Source organism: Pelophylax lessonae, assembly GCF_965119305.1.
Source record: "Pelophylax lessonae genome assembly, chromosome: 3".
In the NCBI taxonomy this organism is placed as follows: Eukaryota; Metazoa; Chordata; class Amphibia; order Anura; family Ranidae; genus Pelophylax; species Pelophylax lessonae.
This window is the reverse complement of record NC_138770.1, coordinates 635,817,829-635,843,265: the sequence shown is the minus strand read 5'-3', so window position 1 is coordinate 635,843,265 and position 25,437 is coordinate 635,817,829. Positions and strand designations below refer to the sequence as shown.

The 25,437-nt window shown below is 42.4% G+C and overlaps 1 protein-coding gene across 2 annotated transcripts in view; it reads left to right on the top strand.

Annotated features, from left to right (window-relative positions):
* THADA (THADA armadillo repeat containing) overlaps positions 1-25,437 on the top strand; it is a 1,178,628-nt gene that overhangs the window by 832,317 nt on the left and 320,874 nt on the right. For both annotated transcript variants that reach the window (XM_082249837.1, XM_082249838.1), the window contains exon 30: positions 16,592-16,710. In XM_082249837.1, coding sequence (XP_082105963.1) covers positions 16,592-16,710 — 119 coding nt within the window. The remainder of the gene's footprint in view (positions 1-16,591; positions 16,711-25,437) is intronic.

Genomic DNA, 25,437 nt, shown 5'->3' with positions numbered 1-25,437 from the left:
CCCCTCCCCAGATCCCCCTTTTTCTCGATCCGATCCAACGATGTGCACGAGCGCTGTGGCACCAGCCGCCGTTGCTCTACTTATTGGACAGATTGATAGCAGTAGGAGTTTTTTAGCTCTTGCTGCTGTCTATCAAAAGCTGTGAAACGGGAGCAGGGAGTCCCGTTTTCTGTATCAATGGATGCAGCAGCAGGACTCAGGAGCGAGCCCGCACAGGTGCCCCCCATGGAAAGCTGCTTTCTGTGGGGGCACCCGATGAAGTGTTGGGGCCTAGAGCGCCAGCGGGGGGGGGGGGAGACCCCAGAAGAAGAGGATCAGGGCTGCTCTGTTCAAAACTTTGCACACAGCAGGTAATTATAGACATGTTTGATTTTTTTAAAAAGACGAACGTTTCATAGTTACATAGTTAGTAAGGTTGAAAAAAGACATCAGTCTATCCAGTTCAACCTATGCATCCAGTTCAACCTATGAATGCGTGTGTGTGTTTGCTTTTAATCGTACATTGTATACCCCTGTATGTTGTGGTCTTTAAGGTGTCCATCTACTAGTTTTTTGAAACTATCGATGCTCCCTGCTGATACGACTGCTTGTGGAAGAGAATTCCACATCCTTACTGCTCTTACAGTGAAGAACCCCTTACGCACTTTAAGGTTAAACCGCCTTTCCTCTAGTTTTAGTGAGTGGCCACGTGTCTTATTGTACCTCCTTTCTCTGAATAGTTTGTTCCTTATGCTCGGGTCACCAGTACAGTATTTGTACATTGATATCATATCCCCCCTCAATCGTCTTTTCTCCAGAGAGAAAAGGTTCAGTGCTTGTAGTCTTTCCTCATAGCTGATGTCCTCCATTCCCCTAATTATTTTTGTTGCCCTTCTCTGGACTTTCTCCAGTTCCAGCACATCCTTCCTGAGGACCGGTGCCCAGAACTGGACAGCATACTCCAGATGTGGCCGGACCAGAGTCTTGTAGAGTGGGAGAATAATCTCTTTATTTCTGGAGTGAATCCCCTTTTTTATACATCCCAGTATTCTGTTGGCTTTGCTTGCGGCGGCTTGGCATTGTATGCCACTGCCAAGCTTGTTGTCTACCAGTACCCCCAAGTCCTTTTCCATCCTAGACTCACCCAGAGGTTCCCCCCCTAGTGAGTAGCTTGCTTTCTGGTTTCTGGCACCCAGGTGCATTACTTTACATTTTTCAACATTAAACCTCATCTGCCATGTAGTTGCCCACCCCGTTATTTTGTTCAGGTCCGCTTGCAAGGTTTCCACATCCTGCATAGAAGATATTGGCATGCCTAATTTAGTATCATCTGCAAATACTGAGATTGTACTAGATATCCCCTCCTCTAAACGTTTACATCCACTTTAACTTTACCTCATTGTGTATGGTACAGAAAGTGTATCTTCCAGGGTTTTGTTTATAGTTTCTTTTTTAACCACTTGACCAAAGGAAGGTTTTACCCCCTTCATGACCAGATTGTTTTTTGCTATTCAGCTCTCTGCTGCTTTAACTGGAAATTGCGCAATCATGCAACACTGTAAACTGCAATGAAACTTCTATCACTTTTTTTCACACAAATAGAACATTTTTGATGGTATTTGATCACCACTGGGTTTTTTTATTTTTATTATATAAACCAAAAAATATCAAATGTTTTAAAAAATAACCCCAGATATTTTCTACGTTCTTTTATAAAACATATCCAATAAAATAAATAAGTTTCTTCATAAATTTAGATAAAAATGTATTCTACTACATGTCTTTGGTAACAAACAAAAAAATCCAATAGGTCTATATTAACTGGTTTGTGTGAAAGCTAAAGCGTCTACAAACTATGGTGTATACGTATTGGTGGTTCCATTCCTTCCATGGTAAACTTAGTGATCCAGTGTTTAGTTCTGTTTTCTAATGGTTTGGTTTCAACCAGACCCATATCTGCATGGTGTTTATATGTTCTTCCTGTTTGCCTGTGAGTGAAACCTCTCAGTAAGGGCATCCCAACCCCAAAATCTGCTCTGGCTACAGTTTAAATTTGTGCACAACCTTAGGGGTTATGTTTGATGGCTGTTTATCATTTGGGCATTTAATCTCCATTTTTGACAAATCCCCATTCTATGGACTTAAAAGAACGTCCCAAGCCTACCCTAAAACCTAGCAACCTATTCGAACTGAAGACCTATCAAAGGTAATTCATGACCCTGACACAAGGAAGCCCAAGTGAGGTACCAAGTTGGTGGGGGAAAATTAAGTTCATAACCATTCAGTGGATGAGTTAAGAAGGTAGAGGGGGTGGCATGAAGCAAGTGGAAATCAGGGTTAGTAGCAAACACATAGCCAGATGTTACCTATAGAAAGTTGTGTATTGTCTCTGTCTTGCTCCATGGGAATGGTGGTGAAGAAGACACCAAGGAAAAGAGGCCTAGAGGCTGGAAACGCTGTCTGTTATGAACACAGTGGTTTAGGGTTTAAAAAGTGTCAAACTGGATCTGCCATAGCTCCTGTGTTCAGAGCAAGACCATCAGACTGCTCAGAAGGTTTATTTGTTCACCATTAAACTAGGCCAGCGTATGGAGGTGTCAGCCTCAAAGCACCCCTCAATGTAAGCCTATGTGGCCATGCATAGGCATTTACAAGAGTTTAGAGGCGAAGGTGTGAAGAAACAGGAAAAAAATCACGTGTACATTCAAGAGAGGATCAGTTTGGCAGAAGAAATGCCAGCGTTAGGCGCACTTAGTGCTTAAACGTTTTTTCATTTCTGTAGCCAGAATAAATATTCTGCCCACTGAAATACATAAAAGCCCAACCAGTTGACGCACCTGAATGCATTTGCAAAAACGTGGCTTGCACACGTTTTTGAAGCTGCTTTTCTTCTGCCATGAGAAAAGCATTTATAAAAGCCCCAGTGTGCATGAAGCCCTAAAGTGGAGGAAAACCCTAACTAGAATTATTCTTAAATATGTTCCTTCCCCCTCCTCCTACCAGTCCTGCCTAATCTGTAGAAAAAAGAAAATGTACTTACCTATTTTTAATCTGCTCCGGCCCAGTCATGTGTGATCCTGCAGCTCCTCTTCCCCTATGTCCGTGAGTGACTGTTGCAGTGAAGAGAATGGAGTCCTGACCATGGCTGGCTCGTGGAAGACTTTGGGGTTGATTTACTAAAACTGGAGAGTGAAAAAGCTGTACATGGTAGCCAATCAGCTCCCAACTTCAGCTTGTTCAATCAAACTTTCACAAAAAAAAATACTGGAATCTGATTGGCTGCCATGCAGACCTGCACCAGATTTTGCACTCTCCAGTTTAAGTAAATCAACCCCTATGGGTGATGTCACCGCTCCTCTGATTCACAGCTGTTGTTGAGCGATTCCTTACACAGAGCTGAGGGATCATGTGACTGGAACTGAGTGAATTAAAATAGGTAAGTACACAGATCTTTTTCAGGTTAGGCAAGATAAGTAGGGGGGGGGGGGGGTTCAAGAGTATATTTTGGAATTTTCTTCCACTTTAATTGGATGATTAGTTTGCTAAAGCAGTAAATTACCATGTATCAGGAACAATTATAACATTTTAAAGTGCTTTTTTCATGTTATTTAGCATATTACACCTGCAGATTAACTGCAGCCTGCAATGATTGCATGGCATTTATTTGGTGGGTTTCCTGATACTGACTACAGTGGACCATATCTGGGCTATATGTGTTGGCATTGCCACTAGTAATCTCTGTTGGAAGAGCAAATCACACGGTGGCAATGCAGGAGAGCATTCGTGAGACAGAGTATAGAGTAGTCACCTTATAACAGAAATTGCCAGAACAAAGACTTTTAATGGCAGAATCGGCAGGTACTATATTTATAGAAGTATAGCCAAAGCTCCTGTGGATCACAGAAGTGCAGTTCGTTCTGCACTCCTGTGACCTGTTTTTAACAGACAGCGGGCTGAAGCCCGTTGTCGGTTGACATTACAGAGTCAGTCCAGGTAATTATGATTTTTGAAAAAATGACTGCTTTAGCAAACTAATCATCCAGTTAAAGTCTATTTTAATAAAGGTTTGCTCTAAAGTGTGCAAACTACAGTTCCTTCACTCTCAGATGAGTTCTGGAGCAGTGCGGCTCAGCATTACCAAAATTACTGCCCTAAATGCCGAATGGCACTTGGGAGTCAGAGGATGACAGCTTCCATTGTTTATTTATTTATTACAGGTAGTTATATAGTGCTGTCAATTTATGCAGCGCTTTACATAATATTGCACATTCAGTCCCTCCACAGGAGCTTACAATCTAAGTTACCTAACTCACATTCATTCATACACATACTAGGGCCAATTTAGACAGGGGCCAATTAACCTAACAGCATGTCTTTGGAGTGTGCTAGGAAACTGGAGTACCCGGAGGAAACCCATACAGGGAGAACATGCAAACACCAGACAACTAGGGTCGTGGTTGGGATTTAAACCGACCGTAGTCCATTGGGGGATTTCTTACCCAAGTGTGATTATCAGTGGTTGAAATATGCAACCCTCATCCTGCTATTACCACTACAATTACCTACCTGGTTTATAATCTAGTACTGAGAAAATGTCTGTGTTAGGCCCCTTTCACACTTGCAGACCGTTCAGATCCGCCTGTCAGTTTTTCAGGCGGATCTGAACGGATGCCCCATGCATCCCTATGGGGCATCGAATGTCAGCGGAGACATGTCCGCTGAAATCCGATCCGATCCTGTCCGTCTAATCCGGGCGGATGGAAACCCTATTTTCTATCCATCTGGCGGATCGGATAAGAATGGACAGGCGGCCCATTCTCATCCAATTTCCCCATAGAGGACAGCAGGGACCTGACAGCTCTGTCTCCGCACACAGCGTGGAGACAGAGCTGCCATCCGCCTGCTCAGCGGAGGATCAATGGGATTGATTCCCGCTGAGAAAAACTAAGTTCGCCGATGGAGTGGCAAGTGTGAAAGGGGCCTTATACAGTTATTTTAATGAAAAAAAAATTAAAATTTTTAATAAAGCCTACCGTGCATTAGACATGCCTGATATTTCTGTATTTTTCCCTTTTTTCATAATGGAGCCTTAACAGAGAACCTTATATAATTTCCATGTTAGTATTGGAACATTTACATGGTCCTTTTTGTATGTTATAAAATGCCTTCTCATGATGAATTGGCTTAGCCTCCTTTGAACGGACCCACCCTTTTTGGAATGTTAAAGTAAATGGATATATCCATTTCCACCATCTGTAGAAGATAAATAAATACTTAACTCAATTGGAACAGGGTAAATCTAGACCATATTAATATGTGTAATTACAGTTTATGTAGCAGTGTTTCCCTTCATTACCTCTGTATAAATCCTGAATAATCATCTTCCACGGGATGACTCATAGCGTGCTTTAAAGGCCTTTTTCGCTTTCCTTTCTGGTCTGTTTTATTTGTTGTTTGTTATTGGAGGGTATTCAGATAATGGGCTTTAAGAAGACTGCTTCTATGACGTTTCTATTTAAAGTAGGTTTCATTTGGCACAATGTGTGACTTTACATTCTTTTCTAATTTTAAATATTGAATTTCCTCAACCTCACAAAGTTTCAGGAAAGTTGGTAAACCACTACATTATCACGGCCTGTGCCCAGCGCTGGTCTCATTCTGCAGCATTTCTCTGCAAACCACGAAAGCCAAGGAAATGATAAAGACATAACTAAGACTGAGGTGTAATCGTAAATGTATTTCATTATGTATTCCATAAATGCTACAGTTTTTGAGGTCAATAATATCAGTTATCTGATGCATATATGACATTATTAAAGTAGAACTATAGGAAAAACTTTTTTCCCTTTTGGATAGAGTAAGGGAGGGCAAGGCCGGGGCAAGGGGTGGTCAGGAGGGAGGGCTGCCCTGGGCGCAATGGTTTATTGCAGGGATGGGGGGCGGTTTGATCCATATCTAAGGTAAGGGGAGGGGGGTGCAGTTTGGCATCCTTGCCGCTGGATGACCTTGTCCCGGCACTAGGGAGGGTTATATCCCTGTCAGCTTTTTTTTTTTTGCAACCTGTGTATAATTGGGGCCCCCCCCCCCGCCCCATGTCACCAGAATTAGTGTCCCCTTAGGAAGATTTGCTTCAAATACTTTTCTGGGGTCAATCAAAAATGGGTCATTTTCTTTTACTTTCACTTTTAATATCAATGATAAACAGGACACGTAGAGAGGGTGAATCTCCATACTGGGGACACAGACAGCAATAAAACCCCAGTAGGAGTTCTAATCCCTCTCCACTCTATCCAAAACTAAAAAAAGAGTTTTGCCTTTAGTTATACTTTAAAGCAAAGCTCCAAAAAGATATAAAAAATGTATTACATTTTATTTTTCTGGAAGAACTTAAATCAGAGGGTACATTTTCACACCACTGGAATTTCCAAGAGTCATGAGTGGATAGTAGGTTATTTGCTTCATTCTGTAACTATTTCTTGTGAGTGGAGCCAACTTTATTAAAAGAGAAGTTGTGTGCTGCTTTGTGCTTGTTTGATTTTCTTTTCCTCTTAATGCTCAACTTCAGAAAACCAGATGGATATACAGTATCTCTTGAAATTGAGTACACCCCTCACATTTTTGTAAATATTTCATTATATCTTTTCGTATGACAAGACTGAAGAAATTACACTTTGCTACAATGTAAAGTAGTGAGTGTACAGCTTGTATAACAGTGTAAATTTGCTGTCCCCTCAACAAAACTCAACACATGGCCATTAATGTCTAAAGTGCTAGCAACAAAAGTCTGGCCACCATTTCTTTCCAGCACTGCCTTAAACCTATTGGGCATGGAGTTCACCAGAGCTTCACAGGTTGCTACTGGAGTCCTCTTCCACTCCTCCATGGCGACATCACGGAGCAGGTGGATGTTGGAGACCTTGCGCTTCTCCACCTTCCATTTGAGGATGCCCCACAGATGCTCAGTAGGGTTTAGGTCTGGAGACATGCTTGGTCAGTCCATCACCTTTACCCTCAGCTTCTTTAGCAAGGCAGTGGTCATCTTGGAGGTGTATTTGGAGTCATTATCATGTTGGAATACTGCCCTGCGGCCCAGTCTCTGAAGGAAGGGGACCATGCTCTGCTTCAGTATGTCACAGTATGTGTTGGCATTCATGGTTCCCTCAATGAACTGAAGTGCCGGCAGCACTCATGCAGCCCCGGACCATGACACTCCCACCACCATGCTTGATTGTAGGCAAGACACACTTGTCTTTGTACTCCTCACCTGGTTGCCGCCACACATGCTTGACAACATCTGAACCAAATAAGTTTATCTTGGTCTCATCAGACCTCAGGACATGGTTCCAGTAATCCATGTCCTTAGTCTTCTTGTCTTCAGCAAATTGTTTGTGGGCTTTCTTGTGCATCATCTTTAAAAGATGCTTCTTTCTTGGACGACAGCCATGCATACCAGTTTGATGCAGTGTGCGGCGTATGGTCTGAGCACTGACAGGCTGACCCCCCCACCACCTCTACAGCAATGCTGACAGCACTCATACATCTATTTCCCAAAGACAAACTCTGGATATGACGCTGAGCATGTGCACTCAACCTCCTTGGTCAACCATGGCGTGGCCTGTTCTGAGTGGAACCTGTCCTGTTAAAGCGCTGTATGGTCTTGGCCACAGTGCTGCAGCTCAGTTTCAGAGTCTTGGCAATCTTCTTATAGCCTAGGCCATCCTTATGTAGAGCAACAATTCTTTTTTTTTTTTTTTTTTTTTCAGATCCTCAGAGAGTGCTTTGCCATGAGATGCCATGTTGAACTTCCAGTGACCAGTATGAGAGAATGAGAGCGATAACACCAAACTTAACACACCTGAGACCTTGTAACACTAACGAGTCATATGACACCGGGGAGGGAAAATGGCTATTTGGGCCCAATTTGGACATTTTCACTTAGGGGTGTACTCACTTTTGATGCCAGCAGTTTAGACATTAATGGCTGTGTGTTGAGTTATTTTGAGGGGACAGCAAATGTACACTGTTATACAAGCTGTACACTCACTACTTTACATTGAAGCAAAGTGTAATTTATTCAGTGTTGTCACATGAAATTATATAATAAAATATTTACAAAAATGTGAGGAGTGTACTCACTTTTGTGAGATACTGTGTGTGTGTGTGTGTATATATATATATATATATATATATATATATATATATATATATATATACACTGAACAAAATTATGAGCGCAACACTTTTGTGTTTGCCCCCATTTTTCACGAGCTGAACTCAAAGATCTAAAAAATTTTCTATGTACACAAAAGGCCTATTTCTTTCAAATATTGTTCACAAATCTGTGTTAGTGAGCATTTCTCCTTTGCCGAGATAATCCATCCACCTCACAGGTGTGGCATTTCAAGATGCTGATTAGACAGCATGATTATTGCACAGGCGTGCCTTAGGCTGGCCACAATAAAGATCACTCTAAAATGTGCAGTTTTACTGTATTTGGGGGCCCGAAAACCAGTCAGTATCTGATGTGACCACCATGTGCCTCACGCATTGCAACACATCACCTTCACATAGAGTTGATCAGCTTGTTGATCGTGGCCTGTGGAGTGTTGGTCCACTCCTCTTCAATGGCTGTGCGAAGTTGCTGGATATTAGCAGGACCTGGAACACGGCATCCAAAACCTGCTCAATGGGTGACATGTCCAGTGAGTATGCTGGCCATGCAAAAACTGGGATGTTTTCAGCTTCCAGGAATTGTGTATAGGTCATGAGGCCATGCATTATCATGCTGCAACATGAGGTGATGGTCGTGGATTAATGGCACAACAATGGACCTCAGGATCTCATCACGGTATCTGTGCATTCAAAATGCCATCAATAAAATGTACCTGTGTTCGTTGTCCATAACATACACCTGCTCATACCATAGCCCCACTGCCACCATTAGCCACTCCATCCACAATGTTGACATCAGCAAACCGCTCACCCACACTATGCTATCTGCCATCTGCCCTGTACAGTGAAAACCGGTATTCATCCATGAAGAGAACACCTCCCCAAAGTGCCAGACGCCATCTAATGTGAGCATTTGCCCACTCAAGTCGGTTACAACGACAAACTGCTCTCAGGTCAAGACCCCAGTGACAATGACGAGCATGCAGATGACAGTTTGCAGAAATTCTTTGGTTATGCAACAGCTGTCTGGGTGGCTGATCTCAGATGATCTTGGAGGGGCAGATGGTGGATGTGGAGGTCCTGGGTTGGTGTGGTTACACGTGGTCTGCGTTTGTGAGGCCGGTTGGATGTACTGCCAAATTCTCTGAAACGCCTTTGGAAACGGATTATGGTGGAGAAATTAGCATTCAATTCACGGGCAACAGCTCTGGTGGACGTTCCAGCAGTCAGCATGCCAATTGCACGCTCCTTCAAAAGTTGCAACATCTGTGGCATTGTGCTGTGTGACAAAACTGCACATTTTAGAGTGGCCTTTTATTGTGGCCAGCCTAAGGCACGCCTGTGCAATAATCATGCTGTCCAATCAGCATCTTGATATGCCACACCTATGAGGTGGATGGATTATCTCGGCAAAGGAGAAGTGCTCACTAACACAGATTTAGACAGATTTGTGAACAATATTTGAGAGAAATAGGCCTTTTGTGTACATAGAAAAAGTCTTAGATCTTTGAGTTCAGCTCATGAAAAATGGGGGCAAAAACAAAAGTGTTGCGTTTATAATTTTGTTTATATATATACCGGTATATATAGTGGGGAAACTCATTTTTTTTTACCCCCTGCAGATTTTATAAGTTTGCCTACATACAAAGGAACAAAGGGGTTTAGAATTTCTATCATACAGTGAATCCAGAAAGTATTCACAGCGCTTCACTTTTTCCACATTTTATGTTACAGCCTTATTCCAAAATTGATTTTATTTATTATTTCATAAAAATTGTACAAACCATACCCCATAATGACAACGTGAAAGAAGTTTGTTTGAAATCTTTGCAAATTTATTAAAAATAAAAAATGAAAAACAAAAATATCATGTACATACTGTAAGTATTCACAGCCTTTGCTCAATACTAAGTTAAAGCATCTTTGGCACCAATTATAATCTCAAGTCTGATGCTACAAGCTTGGCACACCTATTTATTTATTTTTTTTTAAGCACTTTCTCCCATTCTTCTTTGCAGGACCTCCCAATCTCCATCAGCTCTAGAGATGTTAAATGAAATTCAAGTCTGGGCTCTGCCTGGGCCATTCAAAGACATTTACATTGTTGTCCCGTAGCCACTGCTTTGTTATCTTGGCTGTGTGCTAATGGTGGTTGTCCTGTTGGAAGATGAACCTTCACCCCAGTCTGTGGTCCAGAGCACACTGGAGCAGGTTTTCATCAATGATGTCTCTGAACATTGTTGCATTTATCTTTCCCTCGATCCTGACTATTCTCCCAGTTCCTGGTGCTCAAAAACATCCCCACAGCATGATGCTTTCACCACCATGCTTCACGGTAGGGATAGTATTGGCCAGGTGATGAGCGGTGCCTGGTATTCTCCTGACATGATGCTAGCCATTCAGGCCAAAGAGTTCAATCTTTTTTTTTTTTTTTTTTTAGACCAGAGAATTTTTTTTTTTTTCTCAGGACCTTAGAGTCCTTCAGGTGCATTTTGGCAAACTCCAGGTAGGCTGTCATGTGCCTTTTACTGGGGAGTTGCTTTCGTCTGGCCACTTTACCATATAGGCCTGATTGGTGGAGTGCTGCGGAGATGGTTGTTCTTCTGGAAAGTTTTCTTCTATCCACAGAGAAACGCTGGAGCTCTGTCAGAGTAACCATATGGTTCTTGGTCACCTCCCTGACTAAGGCCTTTCTCCCCCAATTGCTCAGTTTGGCCAGATGGCCCGCTCTAGGAAGAGCCCTGGTGAGCCCAAACTTCTTACATTTACAGTAAATTTACAGATGTAGGAAGCCACTGTGCTCATTGGGACCTTAAATGCTGCAGACATTTTTATTTACCCTTCCCAAGATCTGTACCTCAATACAATCCTGTCTAGGAGGTCTACAGACAATTTATTGGACTTCATTGCTTTGTTTGTGCTTTCACATGCACTGTTAACTGTGGAACCTTATATAGACAGGTGTGTGCCTTTCCAAATCATGTCCAGTGAACCGAATTTACCACAGGTGGACTCCAATCAAGTTGTAGAAACATCTCAAGGATGATCAGTGGAAACAGGATTCACTTGAACTCAATTTTGAGTGTCATGGAAAAGTCTGTGATTACTTATGGTCGCTTTTTATTTCTAATAAGTTGGCAAAGATTTTGAAACAAACTTCTTTCATGTGGTCATTATGGAGTATTGTTTGTAGAATTTTGAGCAAAATAATGAATTTAATCCATTTTGGAATATGGCTGCAACATAACAAAATGTGTAAAAAGTGAAGGGTTGTGAATACTTTCCAGATGCACTGTAGGTATATTTTAAATTGTAGAGACAGAATATCAACCAAAATTCCAAAAAAAAATACACGATACAAATGTTATAAATTGAGTTGCAGTTTAGTGAGTAAAATAAGTATTTGATCCCAAAGCAAAATGACTTAGTACTTGGTGGAGAAACCCTTGTAGGCAAGCACAGAGGTAAGACACTAGTTGTATTTTACCAGGTTTGCACACATCTCAGGAGGGATTTTGGTCCACTATTCTCTACAGATCTTCTCCAAATCCTTAGGGTTTCTTGGCTGTCGCATGGCAACTCGAATTTTCAGCTCCCACCATAATTTTTTTATAGGAATAACGTCTGGAGACTGACTAGGCCACTCTATGACCTTAATGTGCTTCTTCTTGAGCCGCTCCTTTCCTGCTTTGGCGGTATGTTTTGGGTCATTGTCATGCTGGAAGACCTATCCACAACCGATCTTCAGTGTTCTGGCTGAGGGAAGAAGGTTCTCATCTAAGATTTTACAATACATGGCCCCGTCCCTTGGCCCCTCAATGTGGCAAAGTCGGCCTGTACCTTTAATAGAGAAACAGCCCCAAAGCATAATGTTTTCACCTCTGTTCTTGACTGTAAGAATAGGAATGGTGTTCTTAGGAACATGGTCAGCATTTTCCTTACTCCAAACACGGTGAGTTAAGTTAATGCCAAAGAGCTCAATTTTGGTCTCATCTGACCACAGCACTTTCTCCCAATCCTTCTCTGAATCATTGAGATGTTCATTGGCAATCTTCTGAGGGCATGTACATCTGCCTTGTTAATAAAGGGGACCTTGCAGGGTTTAAATCCATGGTGGCATATTGTGTTACCAATGGTTTGTTTGATGACTGTGGTCCCAACTGCCCTTAGATCATTCACAAGCTCCTTCAGGGTAGTTCTGGGCCGATCCTTTACTTTTGTCATGATCATCCTTACCCCATGAGGCGTAATCTTGCAGGGAGCTCCAGATCAAGTGCGATTGATGGTTATTTTGTATTTCTTCCATTTGCAAAAAAACACTCTGACAGTTGTCCTCTTCTTACCAAGCTTCTGGCTGATGGTCTTGTAGCCCATTCCAGCCTTGTGCAGGTCTACAATCTCGTCCCTGACGTCCTTTGACAACCCTTTGGTCTTGCCCATGATAGTGAGATTTGAATGGAAGAAAGAGATTCTGTGGACAGGTGTCTTTTATACACATAACGAGTTTTCGTTAGGAGCACCTTCTTAAATTGACAGGACCAATCTGTGTACCACATGAGCACATACTGGAGCCAGAATTATGGTTGGTTGGTAGGGGATCACTTACTTTTTTTACTCACTGAACTGCAACTCAATTTATAGCATTTGTATGTTTTTTTTCTGGATTTTTGGCTGATATTCTGTGTCTATCGTTAAAATTAAACCTATGCTAACAATTCTAGACCCTTCATTTATTTGTAACTGGGCAAAGGTATAAAATCTGCAGGGGATCAAATAATATTTTTCCCCACTGTATATTTTTGTTTTTATTGGTCAAAGGATTTGTATTTCTTACGATCCGGACACTGCTTACATTGCAATACATTTGAAGATGTATTGTTGAATACAAGGCTGCACTAATTTGTGTCTTCTTGTATCTGCCTGGAGTTCAGCTTTAAGGCTCCTTTCACACTATCCGTCCGTCGGACAGATTCCGTTTTTCTCAGCGGGGGATCGAACCGCCAATACCCCGCTGAGCAGGAGGATGAAAGCTGTGTCTCCGCGCAGTGTGCAGAGACACAGCCGTCAGTTCCCCATGCATCTCTATGGGGGAAATCGGATGGGAACGGACTGTCTGTCCGTTCTCATCCGATCCCATCTGCTGGACGGATGGAAAATAGGGTTTCCATCCGTCCAGATTTGACGGATCGGATGTCAGCGGACATGTCTCCGCTGACATCCGATCCCCCATAGAGATGCACGGGGGGCAGGGGAGGACTGGGCCAGGGGGCAGGGGGGCAATTGCCCCCCAGGCCACTCTGATGCTTCGTAAAAAGGCTGCACCTCTTCTGCCACAGACATGCCTAAAGGATTACTAGGCGAAGAGAAGTAAAAAGTCCCCACTGCTGACCTACTGAGTGCGGGATGAAGACAAGGAAAGAGCGCAGACCTCCCCCCAGCATGGATGGTGTAAACTTCGAGCTGAGGCCGGTTCCATGCCCCACTGGAGACTCTTCTCCCCCAGGCAGCCCCTACCGAGCTGTCCCAGCTCCCCGCCAACTGCCCCCTGTTGACCAGGTCGGGAACCAGGATTCAGCCAGTGAGTAGAGCGCATCTGGAGCAAAACTTCAGCCTGGAATGGGGGTCAGCAGGAAGCCGAGATGAGGGAGAGAGGGAGTGGGCCGAGTCACTGCACCATGAGCCTCTGGTTTGTACTTGCCCCCTGGGCCGAAAGTTGCCAGTCAGCCCCTGACGGGGGGACCGTTCAGATCCGCCAAAAAAACGGACAGGCGGATCTGAACGGTCCACCCTTGTGAAAGAGCCCTAATTCTCAAGTATATGACTGCAAGTTTCATTACAGCTGTTCACCCTGATGTGGACTCTATTGTCATTTGTGTTTCTGTTTAGCAGGTAGAGGCACAAGGATATGAGTAATGTACCTAGCTATTTGATTGCCCTTCTGCTATATACTTGTCATGCCTGACCTGGTTAACCAAATAATCTGTACACGTCTAATTCCCACCCTCCGCCTCCATCAGGGAAATGGAAAATGATTTGAAGTAAACAGAATAATTTGAACCAAACACTCAATAGAAATAGGAAACAAAAACCAGAAATGGCTACAATGGAAAATTTCAGCGTGTACTCCCATCTTGCACCAGACAAATCGTAATTTGTAAGCGTTCCTCAAGAGCAACTCATACTGTTCTGCCATAAAGAACAACATTGCCACAGATTTCCAAGTATTTTAATTCTTTGTCTCATGGTTATTTTGTCTCATCATTTCCCCCACATTTTCAGCAAAGAAGACATACAAGTTTAAATTCTATTTTTGTTGTGGTCTGCAGCCTCTATAGCTCTTTGGTGTTTAAGATACTTTCAAAGTATCATACCTAACCGAAAACGCTTTTTGCAGGGGATGCCTTGTCTTTAAGATCTGCAAATTATGGGAAAATTAGAAAGCCCCTGAAACACAAAGGAAATTTTATTTAGGGGGTGTTCTGTGGACATTAACCACTTGACCTTCCAGAAGAGTAACCCCCTTTTATGACCAGGGCACTCTTTGCGATACGGCACTTCGTTACTTTAAATGACAATTGGGCGATCATGCAACGGTGCACCCAAATAAACTTTGTCATTTGTTTCCCACAAATAGAGCCTTCTTTTATTGGTCATTGACTACCACTGCATTTATTTTTTGCGCTATAAACGAAAAAAGACTGATGATTTTGGAAAAAAACCCAAAACAATATGTTTTACTTTCTGCTATAAAACACATCCAATAAAAAAAAAATGGAAAAAAGTTAATTTCTTCATTAATTTAGGCCAAAATGTATTCTGCTACATATTTTTGGTAAAAAAAAAAATCCCGATAAGTGTATATTTATTGTTTTACATGAACGTTATAACATCTACTAACTATGGGATATATATATGGAATTTTTATTTATTTTATTTTTTATTCTAGTAATGGCGGCGATCAGCAACTTATAGCAGGACTGCGATATTGTGGTGGACAATTGAACACTGACACTTTTGACACGTTTTGGGAACCAGTGACACTAATGTAGTGATCAGTGCAAAAAATATGCACTGTCACTGTACAAATGACACTGGCTGAGAAGGGGTTAAACATCTAGGGTGATAAAAGGGTTAACTGTGTGCCTAGCCATTGTTTTGGTGTACTGCTTTTACTAGGGGAAGAAATTGGTTCTAGTACCTGCTTTGCAGGAATACAGAATTCATCCCTCCCCCTGTCAGAATGGCAATCTGCCTTGTTTACATAGAAAGATCGCCGTTCTGTCATCTATGACCAGCGAGTGCCGGAGGACATAGAGTGGCCAGCACCCGCAGATTGTCTTTAGCTGTGACTATTCACAGAAGAATTGGCACGTGTGCGCGTTCCTCCTGCAAGCAAAAATGCCAAATCAGGAATATATACGTTATCCAGCGCACAGCTGCCGCCCTGCCTCTCATCCATGTCTTTAGGGACCTTGCTTTGTGCACTGGTGTGCATTCATGTTGGAACAAGAAGAGACCATCCCCAAACTGTTCCCACAAAGTTGGGAGCATGAAATTGTCCAAAATATCTTGGAATGCTTTATTGGAAGTAAGGGGCCAAGCCCAACCCCTGATAAACAACCCCACCTCATAACCCCCCCCCCCCCCTCCATCCATCAAATGATTTGGACCAGTTTACAAAGCAAGGTCCATAATGAGATGGATAAGCGAGTTTGGGATGGAGGAACTTGACTGGCCTCCATCCTGACCTCAATCCTATAGAACACCTTTGGGATGAATTAGAGCAGAGACTGCAAGCCAGGCCTTCTCGTCCACATCAGTGCCTGACCTCACAAATGCGCTTCTGGAAGAATGGTCAAACATTCCCATAGACACACTCCTAAACCCCCTGGACAGCCTTCCCAGAAGAGTTGAAGCTGTTATAGCTGCAAAAGTTGAGCCAACTCAATATTAAACCCTAAGGACTAAGACTGGGATGTCATTAAAGTTCATGTGCGAGTAAAGGCAGGCGTCCCAATACTTTGGGTAATATAGTGCATAAGTATGGGCCAACGTTTTGTAAGGATCTTGTTGTATTTGGAATTAGGTACTCCGGCTAGTTGTCCGTTGTTTTTAATTGCAAGGATGTGACTTCACTAGGAAATCTTGATGGCACAGTGAGGTAATTTGGCTTTTTTTGGTTCTATGTGAAAGAAGCTCACAGGCCGTCATTTATAAACAAGGGAAGGATTTGGGCCTAGTACATCCAGGCGTTCTCCAGCGGGAGCAGACTTTCCAGCTGAAAGCCTCACTTCCACTCGTCAGCTACAGGTGGCCGTTCTCTCATCAAAGGATGTATTTTGATGAGAAGTGGGCTCCGAGGATCTGGGGATTAAAACTTGTTTTTACAGTGAAGGCAAATTTCTGAAGTTTTCCCCCCTCTCTGTTTTACTTCATCTAGGTTTTTCACTTGCTCCAGTCGTTCTTCGAGGCAAAACACACATCTAATTCAGAGCGAATTCAGCGGGAGGTGTGTGACATCACCCACAGCTTGAAAGCCAAACTGTGGCTGGCCAAGAGGTATGTTTAAACTGAAGTAAAAGGACATTACTGAGCTAATAAAGCGAACCCTTCTCTGTATTCTGGCATTTAATGAATATACTGTATAGGATTGTATTTGTATTTCTCATTTATGTAGTACTGTCAGATGTAGCTGCACTTTACACATAATGCTGTCTATGAAAGAGTTTATAAACTAAAGTCCCGTACAATAGGTCAGTTTGAAGAACTGTGGAAGTTGTGCCCAGTAAAGGTAGGCAGAGGACTAGTCACTGGTTTCGCTTGTAGACTCCCTGCAGCTGATTCTTTCTCCATTATTAGTGCTGGTTGACCCCCAGATGCACTGGGGTGCACTTGCAAATGCATTCTCAACACACAACATTCAAAATAGAATGGTTCCCTATAAACATGGTTCACACCACCGTGCTGCATTATATTACGCTTGTACTGCCGATCTCCCTCACCCTTTTTGTAGGAACTTTCTTCTACCTGAAAAAAAGCGCTGGGCTACTAAACAACAAGCTCCTAATGAAATAAAGTGTTGCACATTAACATATACAATTGTGTATATCGAAGATACCAATATCCATAAAGTGCTTAGTGCAAAAAAAAAATGCAAAATAGCAAATGTGCAAAAAAAAAAAAAAAACTTCAAATAAAATCCAAATGTGTAATGATAAAAAGGATCTTGCGAACAACCTCTTAGTGATAAATAAATAAATTGCTGCAGATACTCCACTTCTCATAACAGTGTAAACAAATCAATAAAATTAATAGTGCTGCACAAAAAATATATATAATAAATAATTAAAGAACTATCAGTGAAAAAATTATAATCGGTTCCAAGAAAGTAATAATAAGCATAAATATGATAAATAATATACAATAAATATGCAACAGTCCAAAATAGTAAAGTGCAAATGCAATAAAAGTGCCAGTAAAAAATATATTCAGTATATAAAAAAAATGTGCAAACTGTATATATGTGCAAATATTGCAAAAGGAAGTCCAATAATTAATTAATCCACATGAACAATAGTCCTGAAAACAAACAGTCCTATAACAGTGAATCAGCCAACTGCAGGTGGCTAGTGTTTCCCAATGGTGAGTGACCAGAGTGTCACAGTGAAACAACAACCGTGCACCCCCTTGTGAATGGGTTCTCACCTTTAGGATATATACAATAAAGCGTATATATAGGAGATCTTAGTAAACATCCATCCGGATCCTTATGACTCCTCTCATCCGAAATAACTAAGGCTGGTATAACGTATCCCTCAATGCAGCATCATGTATAAATAGAGAACTCACAATAGTGCATGAAATCCTTATAAAACTTTTATTAAATAAAAAAGTAGTAGATAATCTCACTCATATGTAAAAGTGCATAACATGCACCTTCACACGGTCATAACAGTAGAGACAATCCATCCGGAAAAGCGATAATATCGTGGTGGTATAGCGGGAGACGCCGTTCGCGTCTGCCTGTAGTATGCACCAGCAGCCGACAGTCTCACCAATTGATAGCGAAGCGCCCCGTCCGTCCTTGCCCCTCCCTTACGCGTGACGACACAAGGGACCACATGTCTTCATCACGGGGATATCTATTTTGGACTGTTGCATATTTATTGTATATTATTTATCATATTTATGCTTATTATTACTTTCTTGGCACTGATTATAATTTTTTCACTGATTGATAGTTCTTTAATTATTTATTATATATATTTTTTGCGCAGCACTATTAATTTTATAAAATCCAAATGTGTGCCATATAAATAAATATACAGTGTGACAATAGTGGAAATTAATCCCATCAAACATATTATTATTATACAGGATTTATATAGCTCCAACAGTTTGCGCAGCGCTTTACAATATGAGGGCAGACAGTATAGTTACAATACAATTCAATACAGGAGGAATTAGAGGACCCTGCTCATTAGAGCTCATAATTTAGAAGGGAGGGGCATAAATTGAAAACGCGTTTATGTTTTATGTTTTTATATTTATTTATATCGCACATATTTGGACTTTATGTGAAGTTTTTTTTGCACATTTGCTATTTTGCATTTTTTTTTTTTTTGCACAATTCTATGCAGTTTATGGATATTGATATCTTCAATATACACAATTGTATATGTTTATATGCAACACTTTACTTCATTAGGAGCTTGTTGCTTAATAGCGCAACATTGTTGTGTTGTGGTGCTTGCAGCTGTTTTTTATGACAGTGGCACAGTCATTTTTATTTTATTATTAGTCACTTTCTTCTGCCTGCACTGCAGCAATGGTTGCATATCATTTGTCAGGGTAGGTTTCCTGATGGTCACAGCAGTAAGCCATGGCTGTGTAATGTGTGATGAAACAGTTATCTACCGTCTCCATGAGAAGCCCATGTGACAGTTGGTACAATTTAATATTTAGTTGTTCAACAAACACATCCCCTTGCACAAATCTTCAAGTCTTCTGGGTGGTATCATGTCAACAGTGGGGGCTTTACCCTGGATAGATATTGTTCTGTAATTGAATGTACAGTGCATCTGGAAAGTATTCACAGCGCTTCACTTTTTCCACATTTTGTTATGTTAGAGCCTTATTCCAAAATGGATTAAATTAATTATTTTCCTCAAAATTCTACAAACAATACCCCATAATGACAACATGAAAGAAGTTTGTTTAAAATCTTTGCTTAATACTTTGTTGAAGCACCTTTGGCACCAATTACAGCCTCAAGTCTTTTTGAGTATGATGCTACAAGCTTGGCACACCTGTTTTTTGGCAGTTTCTCCCATTCTTCTTTGCAGCACCTCTCAAGCTCCATCAGGTTGGATGGGGAGCGTCAGTGCACAGCCATTTTCAGATCTCTCCAGAGATGTTCAATCGGGTTCAAGGCTGGGCCACTCAAGGACATTCACATAGTTGTCCCGTAGCCACTCCTTTGTTATCTTGACTGTGTTCTTACGGTCGTTGTCATGTTGAAAGATGAATCTTCACCCCATTCTGAGGTCCAGAGCACTCTGGAGAAGGTTTTTATCAAGGATGTCTCTGTATATTGCTGCATTCACCTTTCCCTTGACCCTGACTAGTCTTCCAGTTCCTGGTGCTGAAAAACATCCCCACTGCATGATGCTGCTACCACCATGCTTTACTGTAGGGATGGTATTGGTCAGGTGATGAGTGGTGCCTGGTTTCCTCCAGACATGGTGCTTGTCATTCACTCCAAAGAGTTCAATCTCTTTCTTTAGACCAGAGAATTTTGTCTCTCATGGTCTAAGAGTCCTTTAGGTGCCTTTTGGCAAACTCCAGGCGGGCTGTCATGTGTCTTTTACCGAGGAGTGGCTTCTGTCTGGCCACTCTACCATACAGGCCTGATTGGTGGAGTGCTGCAGAGATGGTTGTTCTTCTGGAAGGTTCTCCTCTCTCCACAGAGAAATGCTGGAGCTCTGTCAGAGTGACCATCAGGTTCTTGGTCACCTCCCTGGCTAAGGCCCTCCTCCCCCGATCACTCAGTTTGGCCAGGCAATGTTCCAATCTTCTTCCACTTAAGGATGATGGAGGCCACTGTGCTCATTGGGACCTTCAATGCTGCAGAAATGTTTCTGTACCCTTCCCCAGATCTGTGCCTCTATACAATCCTGTCTCGGAGGTCCCCAGACAATCCCTTGGACTTCATGGCTTGGTTTGTGCTCTGCCATGCACTGTTAACTGTCTGGCCACTTTACCATATAGGCCTGATTGGTGGAGTGCTGAAGAGATGGTTGTTCTTCTGGAAAGATTTCTTCTATACACAGAGAAACGCTGGAGCTCTGTCAGAGTGACCATATGGTTCTTGGTCACCTCCCTGACTAAGGCCTTTCTCCCCAAATTGCTCAGTTTGGCCGGATGGTCCGCTCTAGGAAGAGCCCTGGTGAGCCCAAACTTCTTACATTTACAGATGTAGGAGGCCAATGTGCTCATTGGGACCTTAAATGCTGCAGAAATTTTTATTTTACCCTTCCCAAGATCTATACCTCAATACAATCCTGTCTAGGAGGTCTACAGACAATTTCTTGGACTTCATTGCTTTGTTTGTGCTTTGACATGCACTGTTAACTGTAGGACCTTATATAGACAGGTGTGTGCCTTTCCAAATCATGTCCAATCAACTGAATTTACCACAGGTGGACTCCAATTTGTAGAAATATCTCAAGGATGATCAGTGGAAACAGGATGCACCTGAGCTCAATTAGGAGTGTCATGACAAAGACTGTGAATACCTATGCACATGGGATTTTTTTTGTTTTTTATTTTTAATTTGCAAATATTTCATACAAAAGGCTTTCACATTGTCATTATGGGGTATTGTTTGTAGAATTTTAAGGAAAATAATGAATTTAATCCATTTTGGAATAAGGCTGTAACATAACAAAATGTGGAAAAAGTGAAGCGCTGTGAATACTTTCCGGATGCACTGTAGCCCTAGGTGACAATATGTCCTCTATATTCAACACTTAAGTAAAATATTATCACTTCCTCCATGATGCCTGCAGACCAAGGGAGTACCGGAGTGACCTGAACATATCACACAGAAGCTGTGTGGACCTCTGTAGAGACCAGTAACTGGGTTGTGTTTTTCAAGACCTCTCAGCCTCCCCCTCACATTTGCAATATGTTCTGTCCCAGGCAAGGAAATATACGTCTTGTTTCATTTGTAATCATTGGCACAGCAGATTATTACTGTTGGATCACCTTTCCGATGTTGTAACTGTTCAAAGCCTGTGTCTGGTTCCTTCTTCTCTCCCATCCGCTCTTCTAGTCTTCTCACTCAGAACTTCAAAAAAAACACCGGGCACTTTTCTTTAATGTGAATTATTGGGCTTATTAATTGCATTGGCAGTGTCAACTGAAAGACACTTTACAGGATAAATGGTGTTCCTACACTAAGACAACGCTGGAAAATAACGGCTTTCCTTCCTATGCAGTAGTCTTCATACAAAGGTATCTAAGGGGAAAGGGTCAGTTTTTCCCATAGAAACCAATCCGTTTTTTAGCCTTCCAAGGCAGACTCTCAGAATTGTGTGTTAGTGGTGAGAGGGCACACATCCCGCTCTATCAGCTCCCTGACCACATTATTAATGCACCTTGTCTACTGACCCTTGAGTATGTACAGTATAAGTTTGTCAAATATCAGAGCCTCAGCGTTATCCAAAGCCCTATCACGTATGGGGTTCTGTAATTAATGTTTTATATGCATACTCAGGAGCTGGGAGATTGCTTATATTTCCAGCATTAGGTCAAGAAATTTGGGAGGCATCAACTATTAGATCTGGGGCCACCCATACACATAAAGCTGCAGACTGAAGAAGAGAAACCAGTAGATTCCCATATTCACGCTAAACAGCATGTATGGAAGAGTCTGCACTGCTGGATATTGTATTCAGATAGCCACAGCACCCTTAGCTGCCTGGCAACCTGAACTGTGACTGCATCTGATAGGATTCAGTTGCTGTTTGGCTGACAATTTTCCACATGGATCAGTTGGTTTTTAAATTGACTTATGTCAAACTGAGTGGTGCTGACACAGCCTTTGGATTTCGGACAGTATAGCAGGAATTCAAGCCAAGTATTTCTAGCTTAAAGTGATTGTAAAGCTTTTTTTTTCTTCATTAAAAAATAAACATGGTATACTTATCTGCTCTGCAGTGGTTTTGCACGGAGTGGCCCAGATCCTCCTCTTCTCGGGTCCCACGCCGGCACTACTGGCTCCTCCCTCCTGTCTAGTACCCCCACAGCAAGCAGCTTGCAATGTGGGCAATCCAGTCCATGCTCTGTGTCAATTCACACTGGGGCCGTGGTTTGGCCCAGCCCCCTCTGTCTCCTGATTGGCTGTGTGCCAAACACTGTGTGCCTTTACAACCACTTTAAAGTGGTTGTAAAGGCAAGACATTTTTTTTACCTTAATGCATTCCCTGCATTAAGGTAAAAAAATGTCTCAATATGTGTATCCCCCAATACCTCCCTTTATACTTAGCTGAGTCCTATATTGATCCAGTGCTGTGCCAGCGCTGCTCTCTCTCCCTCTTCACACATAAAGAGGCGCAGCAAGAGATTGACAACACTGCAAGTTGAAGTGGTATACCCCCCCCCCATCCCCAATGTTTTTTTCCCGCTTGTAGTACTGTAGTGCTCTTTAAAGCGCAAACTGACCCGCACTGTGAATCCAGCATTGTCCTGTGGGTGCCAAACAGTGGGTCTTGTGCTGCCATTTTGGTCCTTTTTAGCTGGCTGCCTCTTCTGAGTGTAGGCAGCCAGCTTTGATAATATGCTGGACCACAACTGCTCTGTGTGCAGGTTTTGCAGCCTCCTGGAAGATATTATGTAAGTATACCAGGAGGCTACAGGACCATGTACATGTTCTGACCTAGGCTGGATTGGCAATGGGGGCCAAGAAAAGAGAAAAAAATCCCACAGGGGGAGGGAGTGTTAAAGTAATACTAAAGGCAAAATGTTTTGTGTGGAAGTATTAGAACACCTGTCAGTTGTTATTGCTGTCTGTGCCCCCGTTGAGGAGATTCACCCTCTTTATTTGTCCTGTTTACCATTAGCACTGAAAGTGAAAGTAAGAAAATCCCAAAATTCCAAATTTTTGGTTGGCCCCTAGAAAACGAATAGACAATGGGGACACTAGTTCTCGTGCCCTTGGGGTCCCTAAGGGATTCCCTTAATTTGCAGGGATTTCCTTTAATTTCGTGTTTTGGCTATGGGACAGGAAGTGAAAGGAAATCTCTGCAATTGGGCACAGATGGCAATAAATAAAACAGGGGTTATAACCTTCCTTTACTCTATCCAAAATGAAAATAAAAAGTTTTGTTCTACTTTTGTGAGCATCAAGGAGATCCGCAAAATGTTTATTTTGGGGGTACCCAAAAAGGGGGGCACAATTTGCTCTTTTCAAGTTTTTTAGGTCCTGAGTCTCCTTGTGCAGATTTAATTCTTGCAAAGGTTCAGGCAATGTCCAAACTACCTAAGGTCCCCCCAATCCCTGTCCAGGGAATTGATATACATAGGTCTGATTTTTATTCTGACTAGGGTGGTCCTTACTCTGGACAAATTTCAGGAACTACAGGCCATGATTCACTGGCTGCTGTCACACAGATAGTTCTCTTTCTTGATTTGCCTACAAGTTCTGAGTCTGGTGGTTTCCACCTTCAAGACAGTTCTGTTTGCACAATCCTACATGCAGCTCCTTAAGCAGGTTGGCTCTGGATACCGAAGTTTGTGGTGAGATCACGGGTTCCTCTAGCAGACGCTGCAGGCATCCAAGAGCCGTAGGGCTAGTATCATTCTTGGCTCAGGCTTCTTCCGCAGTTCCTGTGAGAAACCAAGAGCGAGGATCTTCCAATCATCCTGGTGACCGTAAATGTCTCTTGGGGGCTTCCTCTCAGAGAAGACCAGTTGTCCCAAGGGCTAATAAACCATCCTGCTTTACAGCCGCTGGTTTTGATGGATTATCTATTGAAAGCCAGATACTGAGGTATAGAGGTTTGTCTGGATCAGTGATCCCTATTATGGTGAAGGCGAGGAAGTAGTCTTCCAGCAAGATATACCATTGTACGTGGAAAGCGTACATTTCTTGGTGTGAGTCCATTGGTGCTCATCCTCCATCCTTTTCTGTTGCTCAGATCTTAACCTTTCTTCAACGGGGCTTTGTTCAGAAGTTGGCCTTGAGAGGAAGTCAGCTTCCAGCAAGATATACTATCGTATGTGGAAAGCATACATTTCTTGATGTGAGTCGATTGGTGCTCATCATCAATCTTTTTCTGTGGCTCTGATCTTAACCTTTCTTCAACGGGGCATTGTTCAGAAGTTGGCCTTGAGTACCATCAAGGGCCAGGTGTCTGCCTTGGCAATCTTCTTTCAGCATCCCCCAGCTACGCACTCTTTAGTTCGTACCTTCATTTAGGGGGTACGACATGTGGCTCCACCTGTATGGTCTTTTTTACCGCAATGGGATTAAAATGTAGTGCTTTCGGTTCTCCAGAAACCTCCACTTGAGAATATATTCGGGAGATTGCCTTGTCTACGTTATCCCAGAAGGTGGCATTCTTGGTGGCTATTACCTCAGCCCGCAGGGTATCGGAATTGACAGGATTATCCTGTTGCAGTCCCTATTTGCTGGTCCATAGGGATAAAGTGGTTCTTCGTCCATGTCCATCATTCCTGCCCAAAGTTGTCTCTGACTTCAATTTGAATGAGAACAATGTGTTGCCTTCCTTGTGTTCCAAGCCGTGTCATCCCAAGGAATTTGCTTTGCATACCTTTGATGTGGTTCATGCGATTCGGGTGTATCTGGCAGCTACTGATTCCTTTTGGAGGTCAGACTCACTTTTTCTGGTTATGGACGGACCAAGAAAAAGGCTGGCTGCTTCTTCGGCTACCATCTCTAAATGGATCAGACAGACTATTCCATTAAAGGTCAGTTTCCACCTTTCCCTGTCATGGCACCTTCTACTAGGGCGCTGAGTGCTTTTTGGGCCTTTTGTCATTAGGCATCAATATCACAAATTCGCAAGGCGGCCACTTGATCGTCGGTGCATACCTTCACAAAATTCTATAAAGTAGATACTTTGGCATCTGCGGATGCTTCTTTTGGCCACAACGTTTTGCAGGCTGTTGTTTAAGAGGGGCTGTTCCCTCTTGAGGGGTGTTTTTCTTTAAACTTTTATTTTTTCATACGGTGCTCCTTTGACCCAGTTAAGGCTCCTA